At 49.1% G+C, this 20,336-nt stretch overlaps 1 protein-coding gene across 3 annotated transcripts in view; it reads left to right on the top strand.

Moving 5' to 3' along the window:
- The first annotated feature begins 3,359 nt into the window (after positions 1 to 3,359).
- Positions 3,360 to 20,336, top strand: part of PCYT1A (phosphate cytidylyltransferase 1A, choline) — a 28,686-nt gene continuing 11,709 nt past the window's right edge. The window contains exons 1-7 of one of the 3 annotated variants that reach the window (XM_066620036.1): positions 3,360 to 3,486; positions 11,715 to 11,867; positions 12,791 to 12,890; positions 14,797 to 14,913; positions 17,977 to 18,128; positions 18,568 to 18,646; positions 19,777 to 19,919. In XM_066620036.1, the coding sequence (XP_066476133.1) occupies positions 11,751 to 11,867; positions 12,791 to 12,890; positions 14,797 to 14,913; positions 17,977 to 18,128; positions 18,568 to 18,646; positions 19,777 to 19,919 (708 nt within the window). In that variant the 5' untranslated portion in view covers positions 3,360 to 3,486; positions 11,715 to 11,750. Of the gene's footprint in view, positions 3,556 to 3,592; positions 3,669 to 11,714; positions 11,868 to 12,790; positions 12,891 to 14,796; positions 14,914 to 17,976; positions 18,129 to 18,567; positions 18,647 to 19,776; positions 19,920 to 20,336 lie in introns of those variants that run through there. The other 2 variants (XM_066620035.1, XM_066620037.1) reach the window with 2 other exon arrangements.

Genomic DNA, 20,336 nt, shown 5'->3' with positions numbered 1-20,336 from the left:
CCCATTCTATTCTGGTCAGTTGGCAACCCTTCTGTTACATGGGCCAGTGTTTTTGTAGTGAGGGGGCTGAAGCTGGCAGGTAATGAAGGTAGCTTAGTGAGTTCATGCACAGGAGGTGGAGACTTTTGAGCAGTGGCCTTGTTTCCTTACTTAAGAGTAGTACTTTTATGGAAAGAAAGTTCCTCTCTTTCTTTCCATAAAAGAAGGATTTTTTATGTGTGGATTGTGTTTGTGTTAGGATTGTGTTTTAAGGATTGTGTTTGTGTTAGGTGTACAGTATTCTTTACAGATGAAACAACTAACTTGCTTACAGCACTCCTACCCATATACCAACGATCACTATCCTAGGGACTCTTCCTCATACTGACAGTTCTGTTCCTGTGGTGTTTTCTATATCCACTTGCTCTGCAACAACCTGTCCTCCACTCATTTAAAAGTTAAGAGGGAGGCTGTTCTTTGGATTAAACTAGGAGAAGGAATATATTCTAGTGTATGTTTGTTAACAGCAGAAAAAGCCTCAGGTGCTGCTGTCTATGAAGCTATGTACTCCATGTTGCCTTGCTCATCTGCATTTATTTACATGCCTGTGCCCTAGAAATGAGATGCCTCTGCATCCAGCCCTGTCAGAGATTTAACTTCTAGAGCCTCTGGGTATCCTGAAGCATAATAACTCTAGCATTTTATGTGAACTAAGCTTTTGAACGAAGCATCCTCACAAGGCAAAAACAAGCCCTGTGATATAGATACCAAGGACTGGCACCAGAAGACAGGAACTGTGGGAGTGTAGGATATGGCCATATTTTGGAGTCGCATGACTGCCTGGCCAATAATTTAATGCCCAGACCCTGTTTAAGGATCTGCCACTATTCAGTGTCAAACTGCTAGTCCAGCTTAACTAGTAGTCTACTCTGAGAAGCAGCTTTTCTCCAAGATCTCAGGCTGTGTTCATTCTGTCTTCCCACGTTTGGCTGTTTTAACCAGAAATGCCAAAGACTGAATCTTGGACATTAGACAGGCAAGACTTGTTCAAACACTAAGCGTTGCCCTTGTTTGTTGTGCTTAGAGAACAAATAGGACCCCTACCTACGAAATGTGCAGTAGGCCTCCTCGTCAATAGGGGTTAGGAATGTAAAGCTCTGAAGTTTCTGCTAAGGCAAATCAGCTGCATGTAATGGTGCCAACTTCTCCAGTTGCTCTTCCCCTGTCACTTGAACCTCCATTGACAGCCATGTCACCCTCTTGTGGGCTTCAAAGGAGGTGCATGAAGTGGGTTGCTACTCAATCAACCAGAAGTTTTTCCCTTAGCGGAAGCAGCTAATGGGTGGCTTTCCAGTCTTTCCCATGAAATAATTATTTTGCAATTGCTTTTGTGCCTCCTTGCCCCACGTTGTCAGTTGTCTTGGTGTGGCCTCTTTGCTCCTGCCTCTGCCCCATGCCCTATCATGGCAGATGCACCACACAAGCACACCAGAAAATCCAAGCGGTGTTTGTCATGCGAGGCTCCTTTTTCCGCAATGGCAGAGGGAGAACTGTGTCCTCAGTGTTCTCTGCCGCCTCTCAGCACACACCACGCTACAATGCAAGGCTTGGAGTCACAATGGCGTGACACCAGGGCCCCCTCTCCTGCTGCCAGCTATGGTTCAGGGGATGACCCACCAGACCAGGAACAAGAGGAAGAGAAGGAGGAGATGGGCCTGCACCTAGCCGATTGGGTAAGTTCAAGTCAAGTCTTCTCTCTTACCTTGAGCCAGGCCCTACAAAGAGCCAAGAACTAACCACAGCTTGGACTCACCGGTGACAATATAGTGAAAATAAGAGTATCGCTGAGCATAGTAACCACTGAGTAACCAAGATTCATCTATTGCAAGCTAGTATCAGGCATTTGGCCCAAACTCTATTCAAAAACTAGGATTAAGCACTGATTAGACTATAATCTCTCCTTTTTGCTATGAAGCCTGTGGGGTGACTTTGAACCAGTCATTTTCCCCCATTTTTTTTCCTCACAAAGATATAATGTGGGGCAGGGAAATCGTGCACATCACCATGGAGGAAGAGCAGGCAAGATTTAAAAATATATAATACATTAACTGGGGCTATTTGGCAGAGCTATTACTGGAACCTATTTTTATAATTTCCTCAATCTTGGTAAAGAGTTGCATTAAGCTCCTGCGGATGCAGATGGGGACCAACTTGCGGGCTAACTCTGCCTTGTGTTCATGAAAGCATAAGAACTACTGCCTCATACGAAAGCTGAGTACTTAGCAAGCTCAGGGCCCAGTCCTATTGAATGTTCCAGTGTGGTGCAGCTGTGCCAATGGGGCATGCACTGCATCTTGTGGTGGGGCAGCAGTCACAGAGGCCTCCTTAAGGCATGGGAACATTTGTTCCCTTACCTTGGGGCTGCATTGCAGCCACACCAGCGCTGGAAAATTGGATAGGATTGGGCCCTCAGCCTCTTAGAAAGCCTACCTTGATTGCCAAGAACCTGTTTTAAAAGCATCAACAAAGATGAAACTGACCAGAGTGAAACCAAAGTTGAGAGACAGGATTTGAGAGTGGAAAGGAGAGCAGTGAGAAGGACTAGCAGGCTTGGGTGGCAGGGTCTCATGTGCTGCTCCTCTGCAACTATTCTGGGATATTTGGCAAAGCTGTTTACCTGGAATCTGTGTCTCACAGTGGCTCACCAGGTCCCCAGGGAGCACCCAAGACAAGACCACATCCTGTGGCAAGGAGTTCCACAGACTCTACATAAGAACATAGGAAGAGCCCCTGGGTCAAGCCAGAGGGGGCCCATCTAGCACAGCCTCCTGTGTCTCACAGCAGCCCACCAGGTGCCCAGAGAGCACCCAAGACAACACACCACATCCTGTGGCATGGAGTTCCACAGGTTCATTAACTAAGAACATAGGAAGAGCCCTACTGGGTCAGGCCAAAGTGGGCCATCTAGCTCTGAGAGTGGCCCACCAGGTGCCCCAGAGAGCACCCAAGACAATACCACGTCCTGTGCCAAGGAGTTCCACGGACTCTGCATAAGAACCTAGGAAGAGCCCCTGGGTCAGGCCAGAGCCCACCTGCATGTACATGTGTGTGTCATGCATGTGCTGAGGGTGAGAGGGGGCCAGTGCTGGCGCGGGGGGGCTGAGGCTTCCCCGCCTGCAGCTCCTCCCCTCCGACCCCGCCCCTCGCACTGGCAGTGGGAGCGCAGCAGTGGTGGGGAGAGGCAGGGCTGTCCTCCTCGGAACCCTCGGCGCGGGCCTCAAGTCCTGGGGACGCCTGTGCTGGACGGACCGCCTGTAGCGTCAGCGCCACAGGGGCCGCCGAGGAGCACGTGACCCGTGAGGCCCCGCCCCCGAGGCCGAGGGGCGGCGGGAGGCGCAGCTCCTCCGTCAGGGGCGCTGCTGAGAGGAGGCGCCGGCGGGCCCAGGCGCGGAGCGGAAGGCCCCCCCCCCGCACGCTCACCCGCGGGCAGGCCCGCTGACTGCACTGGTACTTCCTTCTGAGTAGACCTGCACGGACGCGTTCTGAGGCGCCGCCTCTGCACAACGCCCCTGCGAGGTGGGCCGGGCTGGGGGAGGCTTCCGCTTGCGTGACGGGACTGGGCCGGGTGGAGGCGCTTCCTCTCCAGCCGTCGGCACTGCGCGGGGAGCTGGAGCCGGAGCCGGAGCCGGGTAGGGGGAGCCTGGTCTGGTTTAGGGAACCCCCCGCGGCCCCTGGCTGAGCGGCGGGGCGGGGCGCCTGGAGGTGCGGTGGGGTCAGCGGGGCCTCCTGGGGGTCTGAGGCGGAGGGGCTCTCCCTGGGGAGGGCGTCTGGGGCTGGGGGTGCTTGAATGTGATGGGCCCAGCCCCCTTCTGGGGGCTCTGCAGGAGGGTCTCCCACTGAGGAGAAGGCTCTGGGCGGGGGGGTGGGGGTGACAACTGGGGCTGGGGGTGCTGCGCTCGCTCACCCTCCCGCCTGCATCCTCGCCAGGTCCCCACTGCCCAGTTGCGGGCGTCTGGCCCTTGGAGCTGCAGCTGCTGAAGCCCCCCCTTCCTCCTCCTCCTCCTCCTCAGAGCCACTTTCAGGGAAACCTTCTGCCTGGGGCTGTAGGAAGTTCGCCAAGTGGCCCCCTTGGTTGTTGTGTGGCCCAGGGATGTGCTGTGGGTGGGGAGGCAGAGCTTCCCCACCAGAGCCCTTCAAAAAGTGCTGCTGCCACCATGTGAAGTGCTCAAGCGCACTCAGCCCCTGCACAAAGCACGTGGGTTGAAAGTGTCTGAGTGCCTCACACAGCAGTGGTGGTGCTTTTCGAAGGACTCCAGTGGGGAGGCTCCCTCACTTCACATGACGGGGCACTTTCCAAATGGTTCCAGTGGGGAGGCTCTGCCTCACCTACCTCCCCACCCACTGCAGTCCCTGGTGTGGACACGTGGATAAAGAGGAAAAGAGCACAGCCTGGGTCAGGAGAGGGAAGTAGCTGTGTTGCATTTCTGGGACTAGCATCAGAGACTGTGTGGTGTGAACAAAGATCAACTGCAGCCTTGTGCAGGGCTCCTCTGCCTTCCGAAGAAATGTCCTCTTTCTCTTGACTTGGAGAAGAGCGATTGTTGAATTAATCCTCTTCTCCTGGCTCTCCCCCTGCTTCCTTCTTGTGTTTGTTTTGCGAGTCAGCTGTAGGATCATCTGTCCAGTCTCCACTGCTCATTTGCTTTGGCTTGTTCCTCCTTTGAATATGTTTGTTGCCTTCTGTTGCAAGTGCATGAAGTGGGGAGACCACCTCAGGCTCTCTGTTATAGTGATCCTCACAACTTTTCATGCTGAGTCCAAATTGTAGTCATGATGGAGCATCTTGAAACAAAGTTGATGCATGCATGCCATGTTTATCTCATAAAAACATACAGCCCCACTGGATGAGGCCATAGGCCCATCTAGTCCAGCTTCCTGTATCTCACAGTGGCCCACCAAATGCCCCAGGGAGCACACCAGATAACAAGACACCTGCATCCCTGTGCCCTCTCTTGCATCTGACATAGCCCATTTCTAAAATCAGGAGGTTACACATACACATCACAGCTTGTAATCCGTAATGGATTTTTCCTCCAGAAACTTGTCCATTCCCCTTTTAAACACATCTAGCAAAAATACCGTCACCACATCCTGCTGCAAGGAGTTCCACAGACCAACCACACACTGAGTAAAGAAATATTTTCTTTTGTCTGTCCTAACTCTCCCAACACTCAATTTTAGTGGATGTCCCCTAGTTCTGGAGTTATGTGAGAGTGTAAAGAGCATCTCTCTATCCACTCTGTCCATCCCCTGCATAATTTTGTGTCTCAATCATGCCCCCCCCTCAGGCGCCTCTTTTCTAGGCTGAAGAGGCCCAAACACCATAGCCTTTCCTCATAAGGAAGGTGCCCCAGCCCAGTAATTGTCTTAGTCGCTCTCTTTTGCACCTTTTCCTTTTCCACTATGTCCTTTTTGAGATGTGGTGACCAGAATCTCTATCACAAGACATGAGGAAGAGCAAGAGAGAGCAGGGATACTTGGACCCAAGCCCTTTTCTCTCTGCGTTGCACCCTGTTGGCTTTAAAGCAATTGCTATTTGGAGTGTGAAAACTTTCAAATTATACTAGCCTTATAAAAAACTATTTAGGGGATGGTCACCTGGTCCCTGTTCTTCAATCTTATGCAGGAAGGGAGGAGAGAAAATGTACACGCACTTGCCTTAGTGGTTGCAAATTGGTTCCCTGTTGCAGATACAATTTGCTTCTTGAGCATTCACATGGTGGCAGTTGCGGCCTGTTTCAGGTGAGCAGCAAATTGCATGACTGAGTTACATAGAATTCTTTTCCATTTGGCAAATGTGTGCCAAACCTTTGGGTAGATTGGTTTGACTACAGCAGGACACCAGTAGTTTAAATTTTCACTTGCACAGTCTGTTTTTTGAATTCAGTGGCCAAAATGTGACTTTTCACATCAAAGCCACTCAGCAAATCCCCTTCTTTCTGCAAATTATGTCTACATGCAGCTGGAGAAAACTCAGATCACATACATGGCTTTGATATTGTGCTATGCATTGAATGTACCCAGCCTGGATTAATGCCAGTGAAATGCCAGGTTGCGGACCTTGTCTTGCTCAGATGGGGTGACATTTAACTGACAGCCTGAGCCAATGCCTGTTTACTTAGTCTTAACAGTACCAAATCAGACCCTTTTGACATCCGAAGCGGAGTGAAGCAGGGCTGTGTTCTTGCACCAACCTTGTTTGGGATTTTCTTCGCTGTCCTGCTGAAGCAGGCCTTTGGAACTGCAACAGAAGGCATCTATCTCCGGACCAGATCAGACGGAAAGCTCTTCAACCTCTCCAGACTGAGAGCAAAATCCAAAGTCCAGCTGAAATGTCTGCGTGACTTCCTCTTTGCCGACGATGCAGCTGTCACTACCCACTCTGCCAAAGATCTCCAGCAGCTCATGGATCGTTTTAGCAAGGCCTGCCAAGATTTTGGACTGACGATCAGCCTGAAGAAAACACAGGTCATGGTTCAGGATGTGGACTCACCTCCCTGCATTACAATCTCTGAGCATGAACTGGAGGTTGTCCATGACTTTGTGTACCTTGGCTCAACGATCTCCGACACTCATTCTCTCGATACCGAGCTAAACAAGCGCATCGGTAAAGCAGCTACCACGTTTTCCAGACTCACAAAGAGAGTCTGGTCCAACAAGAAGCTGACGGAACATACCAAGATCCAGGTCTACAGAGCTTGCGTCCTGAGTACACTTCTGTACTGCAGCGAGTCATGGACTCTTCGCTCACAACAGGAGAGGAAACTGAGCGCTTTCCACATGCGCTGCCTCCGACGCATCCTCGGCATCACCTGGCAGGACAAAGTTCCAAACAACACAGTCCTGGAACGTGCTGGAATCCCTAGCATGTATTCACTGCTGAAACAGAGACGCCTGCGTTGGCTTGGTCATGTCGTGAGAATGGATGATGGCCGGATCCCAAAGGATCTCCTCTATGGAGAACTCGTGCAAGGAAAGCGCCCTACAGGTAGACCACAGCTGCGATACAAGGACATCTGCAAGAGGGATCTGAAGGCCTTAGGGATGGACCTCAACAAGTGGGAAACCCTGGCCTCTGAGCGGCCCGCTTGGAGGCAGGCTGTGCAGCATGGCCTTTCCCAGTTTGAAGAGACACTTGGCCAACAGTCTGAGGCTAAGAGGCAAAGAAGGAAGGCCCATAGCCAGGGAGACAGACCAGGGACAGACTGCACTTGCTCCCGGTGTGGAAGGGATTGTCACTCCCGGATTGGCCTTTTCAGCCACACTAGACGCTGTGCCAGAACCACCTTTCAGAGCACGATACCATAGTCTTTCGAGACTGAAGGTTGCCAATACAAGCTATAATTTGTATGCCATTCTGTTAGAATGACAAAGATCCTCATTATTAAGGTTCTTCCCATTAATTTTACCACCAAGTGCACCTTCTCAACATTGCAAGTGGTTGTGGGGCTCTTCCAGGATGACTGTATTCTTGGGCTTCTCTTACTGAGGCTTGTGGAGGAACAAGAGCTAACTCCTCTTTTGCTGGTTTTTTTTTTAAACTGTTTCTGGTTTGCGGTGTGGTGTGGTTACCAAGTCACACTTGGCAAAAAGGATTGTGTTGGGGAAACAGTGATAGAACTTGTTTTGCCTGGAATCTGCCCCATGGGAATTATTAGTGCCCTAGCCTCTCCAGGAGGGTTCCATTGGTGGGAGGTGGAGGGTGGGTGGGCAGGCAAGCAGATTGATAGTTTTCTGCACTACTCTTAAACATCTCCTGATATTCCACTGTATTTCCCTGGTAAAGTAACCAATTCTTTATGTTCTTGGAATATACCAAGCAAACAGCTTGTGGTGTGCAAGGTGAAGTATGGGCTTGCTTCCAAGGGAGGTATGAATTGGTAAAAAGCTGTAGCAAAATTGGCACCATCTTCTAGCACATGATTCTGGCATTCAGCTGAGCTGACAGCTCTGAAACGCAGAGTACCCTTGTCCCAGCAGCAGAATAGGAAGTTCTGGGAAGCTTTCACATTTACAAGGCCTGCACGTTGGTAACTGACTGTCTTGTGTCTGCAACTATTGGCTCTTTAGATAGAGCTTCTGCTCTTGAAAAATTGGCCTTCAAGGCATATGTAAGGGGCTAGTTCCATTTCTGCACCCCAACTTACAGATGAGTGTCAAGATCCTTCCATTATTCACCCTCTCGTTTTCTTATGTAAACCAGGTTCTTCTTAGCCCCTTTTGCACTGAGATCATGTTCTCCTCAATTGGTTAGTTGTTACTTTGACCAGAGGTGAAAGTATGTCTGTGTCTGATTTTCTGGTTTTAAACACCCTCGCTTATAGTGCCTAGCAAAATTTTAACACTCTCATTTCCAAAACACTTCAGTAATATGAGAAAAAGTTGCTTAGGTTAGAGCTGGATTCCTCAAGGTAAGAGACCAGCTTCAGTTCTGAGGGTATTTGAGTCAGAATCCATTTTCTATCCATTTTCAAGGCTGTCATTTCAATTGAATTCAGTAGGTGTGCAGGGTGTTATACCTCTTCAGGTATGCAGGGCTTCACCCCAGAAGCAGCTGCTGTTTTTGCTTAAGGCAACAAAGAACCTGGTAGTGCCATAAAAACAAACATTTTTGTGATATTTGTGGTATTTTGTGATGTTTTGTTTGAATTTGAATCCACCTTGTCAGCTGCATGAAAGTTTCCCTGCAGTTGTTGTTTATCCTCAGCTGGCAAGCTACACCCACAACTCACTTGCACAGAAAGAAGACAACAGGAGGGTGTAGGGTGTTATTACAAAATGAGGTCAGAGGCCCAGAAGTGCAGGAGGTGGGAGTGAGACTCGCTATGTAGAGCATGATGAAAATGAGATCCTAAAGAGTGGGTGTGACCCATTCCGCTTGTGATAAATTGCCAAAGGAATTGCACATAAATGCCTAAAGGGGAAAGACTTGCAGTGGTGACCCCTAGTCCCTCTTGAGACCACAGGATAAGCAGCGAGGTGGCCAAGTTTGCAGATTAAACTTTTCCTGGGGGATGAAGTCAAGAATGGATTTTGAGGAGTTCCATAAGGATCCTTCCAAACTGGGGTGGGGGAGGGGGGAAGGGAGAGAGATCTTCAGTTCAGATCTTGTATTCCTCCACAGCTGCTATGCCATATGCAGTTGGCGGGGGAGTAATCAAGGATCAGTAACAGTGTTGCAATGTTAACTTTCTGATTTTGTGCCTGTTCTTTCTGCTAAATAAAGACTTGACCTGTGTGAGTTTCAGGAAGGCATTGCTGGCCCATGCAGTACAAATCTTGCTGCCCCTGAAGGCTGTTTGAATGGGAGGGGGTGATGGGGATAGGGCCTCGCCACTTTTGGTAGGCATAAGTTCTGCCATACAGCTGTGGAGCCCAATGTGCCCGCCTTCAAGTGGGCAGCTGGCCAATCCTCAAGTTGCTTTCAGAGCATGTCAGACATCACGAATCAGGGCCGTGTCTCCAGCTTGTGTTACCCTCTAACTTTGTTTTGCTTGTAAACCACTTTGTGTATAAAAGTAGTATTATAAATCCTAATAATGGTGTCCTGTCCATTGATGGTGTTATCCTTGTTGACTAGGGGAGACATCTAGCTAACCATCCCCTGTAACTGGGGGGGGGGGGGGTTGGTCAGCAAGTGAAACTGACTAGCAGTAGCTTCAGGGAAGATTAAAGAAATTCATACATCACTAACTTGTGGAATTTCCTGCCACAAGAGGAGGTGACTGCCAATCAGTTGAGATGTCTTGAAAAGGGGACACATTCATGGCGGGAGATCTCTAGCTATGTGGAACCTCCATGCTTAGGAGCACTATATCAGACTATCAAAAGGAGGGAGGCCCATTGTCTTTGTGCCCTTTTGAGGGGCTTCCCAGAGCCACGTAGTTGGTTCTTGTGGGCAACAGGATGCTGCACTAAATGGCCCTTTGCTCTTGTCCAGCGGGGCTCCTCTTGGCTTTATTCTTCTGCTAACACAGGGGAGGAGGGTGGCACTGCAACTGACTTAGAAACCTTTTTTCCCAGCTGCAACTGAGCTGTTCTTCCCAGGATGCCAAAATGCCTTGGCAGATATTTATTTACTACATTTATATCCTGCCTTTCTCTCCAAAAGGGGATGTTGTATGTCACCCATATATAGCAATGCTGGATTTGCCTGTCAGTGTCAAGGGATTGTAAATCCTCCCTGTCTGAAGGAGTGATGTAACCCAAGCAGTTCTATTGCAGTTACTATTTGCCATTCCAGTTCTTCCCAGTAGCTTGTTTAAAAATGTTGCAGAGGTGGAAAGTTTGTGCAGGATGAGATCTTTCATGGTTCACACATAGTTACAAAGGGAAGAGAGCATTCTGAAAACAAAACCTGGGAAGGGGAGAGCCTATCCCCTGAAGGGGTTGGGGGGGGGAGTGGAGAGAGAGGAGATGTTTTCTGGAGTTTCCCACAAGCAGTGATGTTCACTGTCCCTTTGCTCTAGGACAGCGGTGTCCAAAGTTTTTGGCAGGAGGGCCACATCATCTCTCTGACACTGTGTGGGGGGCCGAATTAATTTACATTTCAAATTTGAATAAATTTACATAAATGAATATATTAAAGATGAACTTATATGAATGAATCAAGGTCTTGCAGTAGTTCATGGCCTATAAAAGGCCTTGAACAAAGCAAGGCTGGCCTTTCCTTTGCTGCTGCTACTGCATCACAGACATGAAACAACAAGCAGTGGAGAGAGCCCTCATCCCTCAGCTCACTTGAGAGGTCAAACAGTTGCCCTCACGCTGAGAGCAGTTGCATCGGGCCAGTGTGGGCTCCAACAAATCTCTGGAGGGCCAGAGGATCATTGGAGGCTAGGGGCTCCCTGCGGGCCACATAGAGAGGCCTTGAGGGCTGCATGTGGCCCCCGGGCCGGGGTTTGGGCACCCCTGCTCTAGGAGGTAGAAGAAAACTGACCCCATTGATTTCTTCCTGCCCCAGAGAAAAGGGAGATGCCCTCTGGCCTACAGATTACATCAGTGATGAATCTGAAATGTTCTGAGAGCATTTGAGCTTTTTTTAGTTTAGAAAAAGATTACTAAGGTGGTGATGTGGTAGAACATGCATAAGCTCATGAACAGTATATAGAGGATTTCATGGTAGTGAGGGTTGTGGCATGGCAGATCCTGCAACAGAGGGCATGGTTAAAGTTTCATGTTTTCTTCATTTTGTTGGAAGCCCTTGCTCTGAAGAGGGGAGGCAGTGGTGGCAGGCCAGGTACAGATCTCTTTGCACCCATGGAAAAATATCCTTTCCCTGCTCGGTCTCTGGGTGCACTCATTGATTGCAGGAATGCTGACTTGGAAATCTGAACATCTAATTCAACTTGGGGCATATGTTTATCATATTTGGCCCATTAGCAGAGAGCTAAAATAAGCATGGTAGCGATTCCAGCGTTCCTGCTGGGTCATGGGAAAAAGATCTTCCTGGCAGCCTGCTGGTTTTATTACCCTCTTGTCACTGCTGCTGATAAGAGGGGCTTTGCTACAGAGAGCAGCCCTTGAACATTCTCAGCTTGGCCCCATTCGCTAATAGGACTGGTGGCTGTTGTGAGTCCAAACCAGCCTTTCTTCCTTTCTCCAGGCTGGAGTGCTGTGCAGAGAGCCCGGCTTCTTAACCTTGGGGACCTGAAACGCCTTCTTCGTTCCTGCAGGTCTTTCCAGCTGAGCTGCCGGACGCAATTCGTGGGATGGAGCCTCAAGGCTCAGCCAAACTGAACTCCAGGAAGAGAAGGAAAGAAGGGGCAGGACCCAATGGGGCTGCTGAGACGGATGGCATCCCCCTCAAAATGCCACGGAGCTGTTTAGTAAGTGAAGCCCTGCTTAGAGGAATTAACTTCCCCTGCACTAGTGAGCAAACTCAGGAGGTTGAGCTTCCAGAAAAGCAAAATGATATGGATTGGGTTTCAGCAGAGCCAGGGCTTGTGTCGGACAGAGTAGCTGCAATTCTCTGGGATAGATTTTTTATATTTATTTAAAAAATTTATACACCACCTATATTTAAATGTATTGTATTTATTAAGAATGTTTCTAGTCCAAAGCTCAAAGCAATTAACACATATGCCTGAGTTCCACAAAAATCAATTTGAAGCAAGCAAGGCAGATAACAAATACAGCAAAGAGGGGAAGGGCTTTCTTTTTCTATATTGAGAAAGAAAGTCCCAGCAATGATGAACTAAGTACAGCCAGTTTATGGTCTGTTCAAGCCAAACTATGACTGGCCCTTGGTTGGCCTAGAAGGATTTTGGTTTTTCTTACTGCAGGACAGTTGATGGGCAGAGTGCCATGACACTTGCCACGTCCAAAACATGTTCTGTGGTGCTCTCTGAAATGCTTCTGTATAGAAGCTGCCTTTCTCTGATTCAGATCACTGGCTCTTTTTATTCCTTTATTATGTGAACCACCTTGAGAGCTTGTTTGTTGTTGTTTAAAAGCAGTATGTAACTATTTAAAGTAATTGTTAGAATCTGCCCTGGTACTCTGTACCTTGACTGTAACAGCTTGCCAAGGGCTTGGGCCAGAGATGCTATGGACTGAAGTTTGCATTTCATGCCATACTTCTATGCTGGCTGTTGCAGAGCAGGAGGAACCTTGAACATTTATGGTTCGGTCCTCTCAAAGGGTTGGCTCTTGATTCCTTTCCAGGTCTGATTCTTCACTGAATAGGTATACACTTTTCTTGATTCAGGCAAACCTATATTCTTGATTTCCTTTTGTTTCCCAAACATAGGGGCTCAGGGAGCCAGCTCCATTTTCTGATGAACTTGAAGTGGATTACAGCAAACCATACATTCGAGTAACGTATGAGGAAGCACTGAGAGGGACCCCATGTAAGTAATTCTCTAAGGAGCCCAGTGGAGTAAATGAGGCATTTTACTTTGACAGCATCTCTTATGGTGTGTGAGTTCCATTAATGTTAATGCCAAAATCCAGAGATCACAGCTCCATTGTTACAATTGCCTGATGGGCTTGGTTCAGCTTGTCAAATAAGACCTGGCTGGTTGATTCCCCCACCCCTTCCCTCCATGTGGGACCTGGGCAGAGGGAGCCAACCCAGGGTGAACAACACAGGAGCTACCACCACGTACCACCACTCTGCTTGCCTTAGAGGTGGAGTCACCCCCAGGTTTCTGTATAGTACTCTGTGGGATCTGAATAACATACTAGAAGAATTTTTTAAAATATCCATGTATTTACTACTACCGTCTCTCCAAGAACTGAACAACTCTTTCAGAAGCCTGACTTGTGCCCCAAGCGACAGAGTCCTGTGGCCACTGACAGCTACCCAATTTGTCTCAGGCTCCGTTTTTTGTGGACTTCATAGGATGCATGAAGTATCCTCCTCAGTGGGCAGGCATATAGACCTCTGTGGGGACAGAGGGAAACAGTTGAGGAGAGTGGGGTTGTGGGGCTTTGATGTGTAGCAGTGCAAGAAGTGGCAAGGACTGTGTAAAGTGCCACTATAAGAGCCCCTTGTTTGTGTGGAGTTGATTGACTGAGGCAGGAGCAAGGGCTTGTCTGCTGTGCTCAGAAGGTGTTTTCTTTTCTGTTGTGTGTCAGCTCTAATCTATCCTAATCCCCGCTCAAAGTCAATTTGTGGTAACTGGGTGTAAAGTGCAGGACCTCACCTCAGCATGGCCCAGCCCTAGTTTTACAATGAAAATACTAAATCTCCCTTAATCTCCCATCTGTTAATAGCAGCAAAGTCCTCAGAGGACTTGTGTCAGTGATGGTGGGCGGTGCCCCTCCTAAGACTTACCAGGCTGGCACCTGTGCAGCCAAGGGCAGGGGACAGGTAGAACAGGAGGAAGACTGAGCATTGAGCAAGAACTGGACTCTTAATTGCCAAGGCTAGCCAGCGATCCTGACTTGGAACCTTTTATATGGGTCGGATGCGTCACCTGATCTGCTCTGCCTTTCCGGACTGATTTCCCTGCAGTGAAATGGGTAGTGAAATGGAGAAGTGGCATACAGGCTGAATCCCTGCAAGGCATTCCTTTGATCATCAGTTGAAGATCCACTCTGGGTTCCAGTCCTGACAAAAATCTGTCCTTTGTACCAATTTATTAATTAATTAACAGTATTTATATACCGCTTTTCAACTAAAAGTTCACAATACCCCTGCTGTACCAATACCAATACCCCACAATACCAATACCCCTGCTGTAGCTCCAAATCAGGGTTTTCTTTGGGGGGGGGGGGTGTTGGTCTCAGTTGTAGTTGTTCAGCTTCCCCCCCCCCATGCCTGCAAGTCACATGGCATCTTGGAATGGCCCAGGCAGGTATCCTCCCTGTCCATGTTGTAATCATGTGGAGTCACAGTTTGTTTATGTGGGAATTTGGGGAGGTTCTGTTGATTCACAGAACCTCTGTCTTTGGCTGGGGTCCTGCAGGCTCAAATTAGTTGAGGCAAAATATGTGCTTTTATATTTTCCTCTCTCTAAACCTCTCGCCACATTCCAGAGTGCCAGGAGAAAAAACCCAGCCATGGAGCTGCAGGTGGTGTGGTGCTTTGATTATAGCAATGTGGCCACACAGCTTGCAGTAATGAAATCAGTTTGAGAACTGCACACGTGGAAGACATGGAAATGCAATCCATATAGAAAAATTTGGTGCTCACTGTAGCGCATGAAAGCACAGAAGAGCAAGTGTGAGGCACCTCTGCACCAGTGTGTCCAAAGCTTTGAATGCTGTTGATCACAGCCTTGGTTTGACTTCTCTTGTTTCTCTTCTCAGCAGAGAGACCAGTCAGGGTTTATGCCGATGGGATTTTTGACCTTTTCCACTCTGGACACGCCAGGGCCCTGATGCAGGCGAAAAACCTCTTCCCTAACACATATCTCATCGTAGGAGGTGAGAAGGGGTTTGGCAATTTGGGGACAGGATTTTCTTGGGTGTGGAAACCACACATGGGAGGCAGAGGAGACTTGAGCACCCTATCTCACTGTCTTATCACTCCAAAACATGGTGTTGGCCCATTGAAACTGATGGGAAGTAGATTCTGGATAGACAAAAGAAAGATTGTCTCCACACAGTGCATGATTAGCTGCCACAGAATGTGGTGATGACCACTGGAAAGCACTGACATAAGGGGTTAGGATTGCGCCCTTAGAGGGACTTGAGAGTTGTCTGGGCAGCTTGCATAAGGTTTCCTCCTTTCCATGAAGCATGGGGTCCTGGACATATGATCTAGAGGGGATGCTTCATTTGGATGAACTGCCCTTCAGATCCTTTTTTTAAGAACATAAGAACAGCCCCACTGGATCAGGCCATAGGCCCATCTAGTCCAGCTTCCTGTATCTCACAGCGGCCCACCAAATGCCCCAGGGAGCACACCAGATAGCAAGAGACCTGCATCCTGGTGCCCTCCCTTGTATCTGACATAGCCCATTTCTAAAATCAGGAGGTTGCACTTACACATCACGGCTTGTAACACATAATGGATTTTTCCTCCAGAAACAATCCCCTTTTAAAGGCATCCAGGCCAGATGCCGTCACCACATCCTGTGGCAAGCAGTTCCTCAGACCGACCACACGCTGAGTAAAGAAATATTTTCTTTTGTCTGTCCTGACCCTCCCAACACTCAATTTTAGTGGATTTCCCCTGGTTCTGGTGTTATGTGAGAGTGTAAAGAGCATCTCTCTATCCACTTTATCCTTCCCATGCATAATTTTGTGTCTCAATCATGTCCCCCCTCAGGCGCCTCTTTTCTAGGCTGAAGAGGCCCAAACGCCGTAGCCTTTCCTCATAAGGAAGGTGCCCCAGCCCAGTAATCATCTTAGTCGCTCCCTTTTGCACCTTTTCCATCTCCACTATGTCTTTTTTGAGATGTGGCGACCAGAACTGGACACAATACTCCAGGTGTGGCCTTACCACAGATTTGTACAACGGCATTATAATATTAGCCGTTTTGTTCTCAATACCTTTTCTAATGATCCCAAGCATAGAATTGGCCTTCTTCACTGCTGCCGCACATTGGGTTGACACTTTCATTGACCTGTCCACCACCACCCCAAGATCTCCCAACACCTTCCTTCAGGTAAGGATGCTTACTTGTCTCCCATTTGTGGGAATGCACTGTGCACAGAGACCATGAAGGAGAACAGTTTGTTCACATAGAACTTAAGTTCTTTGATGGGTCATCTGCACATTCACACAACCCACCTTCCTTTGCTTCTGCCAGTATCCTAGCATTTTACTTACTAGGCAATGATTAGCAGGAACCTACTGGCCTTGCCCTAGAACCATACACACTGGACGCCTAATAAGACTTAGGGCGCAATCCTACCCTGCAGTGGAACAGGCGAACCAAGAGGCTTGTGTTGTATCCTGCACAGGATAGGGGTCCAAAGCGGCTCAGCCAGAGGCAAGGGGAAACTTCTCCCCTTATCTCCGGGTAAGGCGCCAATGGGTCTCCTCCTGAGGTGGCGCAAGTCAGAGGAGAGCAGAGCAGCTTCACAGCACTCCAAACTCCCCAGGAACGAGGGTTGGCTCCCCAGCTCCCGCTCCCCCTGCCTGCCCCTGGGGCTGCCCACCACCTGCCCTCCCCCGCCCAGGAACTCCCTCCCACCTGCTCCCCACCTGCCCCAGAGCCTTGCGTCGGCCCACCGAGGAAGCCGGTGCGGAGGCTTGTGTCAGCCTTCGCAGGCCTGCACGCTTCTGAGCACTGACCCAGATACCTCCCAAGGGGGCGTAAACATGCCTTATGGCACGTTTGCAACCCTCCTGGACTTGCGCCAGCCCATGGGCACCTCAGAATTGCGCCCTTAGAGCCCTAGGCCTCTCTGAGAGTTGTTGTGTACAGCCACAGATCCCATGTGTGTGACTGCATAGGTGATCATTCCAAGAGCTTCATTGACAGGTAAATAACCTGTCCTGGTATTGCATAATCAGTGTTTCTCCAGATGTTTTCATTCATGTGAGAATTTCATGTAAATATTATAAATTGTTTTTGTGGTACTATTGGTGTGCAAGGCTCTTTAGAACAGTGGTTCCCAACCTTTAGGAGCCTAGGGACCACTGAAGCAAAAATTGGAATTGTCATGGACCACATGCAACCCTCCACCCCCCCCCCCAAAATACAATTAAGTTTGCAATAAGGTTAATTAATCAATTAAGGGAGGTGCCCCAGCCCAGTAATCATTTTGGTTGCTCTCTTCTGCACCTTTTCCATTTCCATTATGTCCTTTTTGAAATGTGGCAACCAGAACTGAATGCAATACTCGTAAGAATGTAAGAACAGCCCCGCTGGATCAGGCCAAAGGCCCATCTAGTCCAACTTCCTGTATCTCACAGTGGCCCACCAAATGCCCCAGGGAGCACACCAGGGAGCAAACCGGATACTCCAGGTGTGGCCTTAACGTTGATTTGTACATCGGCATTATAATATTAGCCACCTTATTCTCAATACCTTTTCGAATGATCCAGGCATGGAATTAGCCTTCTTCACCACCGCCACACATTGGGTCAACACTCTCATCAAGCTGTCCACCAACACCCCAAGGTCTCTCTCCTGATCTGTCACAGACAGCTCAGAACCCATTAGTCTATTTGTAAAGTTTTGATTCTTTTCCCCAATGTGCATTACTCTACACTTACTTACATTGAAACGCATCTGCCATTTTGCTGCCCAGTTTCCCAGTTTGGAGAGATTCGTGTCATCTGCAAACTTGGCCACCTCGCCACTTAGCACTGCCTCCAGGTTATTTACAAACAGGTTGAAAAGTACCGTCCCAGAATCCATGGGGCACTCAGCTTTTCACCTCTCCATTGTGAAAACTGCCCATTGACACCCACTAGTCCTTCCTAACCTGTCTGTCCTGCCAGGTTCCCCTTGCAGAAGGTCTAAGCCAGGGCACCCTGGTGTGTTAATGGTCCCTGTTCCCAGCTTGAATTCTTGCTTGTTGCACCTGTAGTTTGCAGCGATGAGCTGACGCACAACTTCAAGGGCTTCACAGTGATGAATGAGAACGAGCGCTACGATGCCGTCCAGCACTGCCGCTATGTGGACGAGGTGGTGAGGAACGCCCCGTGGACACTCACTCCTGAGTTCTTGGCCGAGCACAGGGTAAAGATTTACGCACAGCAGGCACTTTAATATGGTGGGAGAGCAGCTGGATCCTTGACTCAGCTTCACATTGACTCAGCTTCCTTGACTCCGCTTCACATTCTTCAAATTCTCTGTGGCAGGAAGGTCTTTGGGATTCTAGACATCACAGTGGGAAGCTAGTCTGTCTCAGCCTGTCCCCCTCATGCATATTTGCCCTGTGCTGATAGCTGGCAAAGACATCCTCTCCAGTGGGACAACCCACAAAGATGGGATAAGAGGCTTTCTGTACCCCATAGCCTGTTGCTGTTGAAATAACCGTTGCCCCTCACTCCTGGGTCATTTTGGCCCCTGTGACTGTTGCTGTTGCAGTCACAGCTGTGCTCCATCGCTGCTGCTTGGTGGTCCCTGTGGCATCTGCCTGCTGTGCTGATGGCTGTTTTTGTTGCCCACCCTGCAGATTGACTTCGTTGCCCATGATGACATCCCGTATTCCTCTGCTGGGAGTGATGATGTCTATAAACACATAAAAGAAGCAGGTGAGCCTGTGGCTGTGGGAGAACAAGTACATTCCATCCCCTCTGGTTCCGTTCAGTAGGCGTTGGGCAGTCTCTGTTTAGCCTGTGCTGGATAGAACTGCTTCGTTTCTCTGTGTGCTCAGACGGGGGGGGGGGGTGTGCACCTTTGGTGGCAGACTGTAGCTCAGTGCTGGAGCACCTCTTTGATGGCTGAGGGTCCCAGATTCTGATTATTCAAGAGGGTCCTCAATTGATCAGAAGTTTCCACCAGGGGCTCCTCAGGTATAACCTGGAGTGTGGTCAGGGCCTCTCATTGCCATTCTAGTAGAAGCAGCTGGTTATGCTGCTGGCAGAGCTTTCTGCAAACACTTCCAGGTGAGGTTAACCAGTAACCAGTTAGGAGCTTAGCTTTGTTGTTTTCTGTTCTGCTTGCGTAAATTCCCATATCAGTATTACAAGCACATTGTCCTTGTCTTCTCTTTCATAAACTCTTAAAGTCTGTTGTTGTTGTTGGAGGAATTTGGTTCAGCTAAATCCAGTATTGACCACAATCTCACTCAACCAGAGTTTCTTCTGCTTTTATAATAGTTATTTGGAACTTGGCAGTGCTCTGCTCTGAAGGGAGGGGGACTTGGGTCCTGTGGCCCTCAGTTCCTCAGAGTGACTGGGACACCTATAGACTTGAACTTCCCTGAGCTCAAGGGTCTGGCAATACTGAGGTGGCAGCGGTTCTGCCTTGGAGGGTAAGTTAGCCAGTTGGTGGTCGTTCTAGTCCAGTCTGGCTGACCCACAGCTTGCCTGGCTGGAGTTGGTCTCCTTGCAAGCAGCTGGGGATGTTAGGCCAGCATGCCATGAGTGTGACCACTGTTCAGTGACCACAGCTGAGCAGGGATTTCCAAGTAGCGTCTTCACAGTTGAAGTTTCTAAGAGCACAAGCTGCTGCAGAGCAGTGGAAGGTGAGAAGGAAACGCAATGGATGGGTTAGGTTCACGTTCTTTTTCCTTTGTCTTCTCCCCTCTTTGCATGAATATTGATTGCGAACCTTCAGGAATTGTGTCTTTATATCTTGCCCAGTGCTGCTGTCCCCTTTGAGCCTCTGTAGACACTATAGACAAGCCTTTGTCCATTTGTCTCTTCTCTGACTGTTGCAGGAATGTTTGCACCCACTCAGAGAACCGAAGGGATCTCCACGTCGGACATCATCACTCGCATCGTCCGGGACTACGATGTCTACGCACGACGGAACTTGCAGAGGGGCTACACGGCCAAAGAGCTCAATGTCAGCTTCATCAATGTGAGTCCTGCAGAGTCTAACAACCCCTTGTCTCTGACTGAATGGGGACTTCTCCAGGGCAAGTGGCAGCAAGAGGAGCTGGATTGTTCAGAGAGGTGCAGGATGTGGCCAAACTGCCTCCCTGTCAGAAGCTGTAATGGTTATTTTACTTCATTATTGAATGTATTTACAGACAGTACTCTGTAATACAGACAGACAGGGATACTCTGCCCTGAAGACATCTGTCTTTGAGTATATCAGACAGGGAGAATTCATTTGAGTGCCTCTGCTACTTGTCCTCAATTTACTTAGCTGCAGGACAAGGTACAGAGCTCTGGAGCACAGTGTCCTGCCCTTGACCCCCTGAACTCTTGCTTCATTTCTCCAGGCCTGGGAGTTTTGCTGGGCACTACTGCACATGTTCAGTTTCATCTTCTC

This window comes from Tiliqua scincoides, chromosome 3 (genome assembly GCF_035046505.1).
Source record: "Tiliqua scincoides isolate rTilSci1 chromosome 3, rTilSci1.hap2, whole genome shotgun sequence".
Classification (NCBI taxonomy): Eukaryota; Metazoa; Chordata; class Lepidosauria; order Squamata; family Scincidae; genus Tiliqua; species Tiliqua scincoides.
This window is presented reverse-complemented; position numbering and strand designations above follow the sequence as displayed.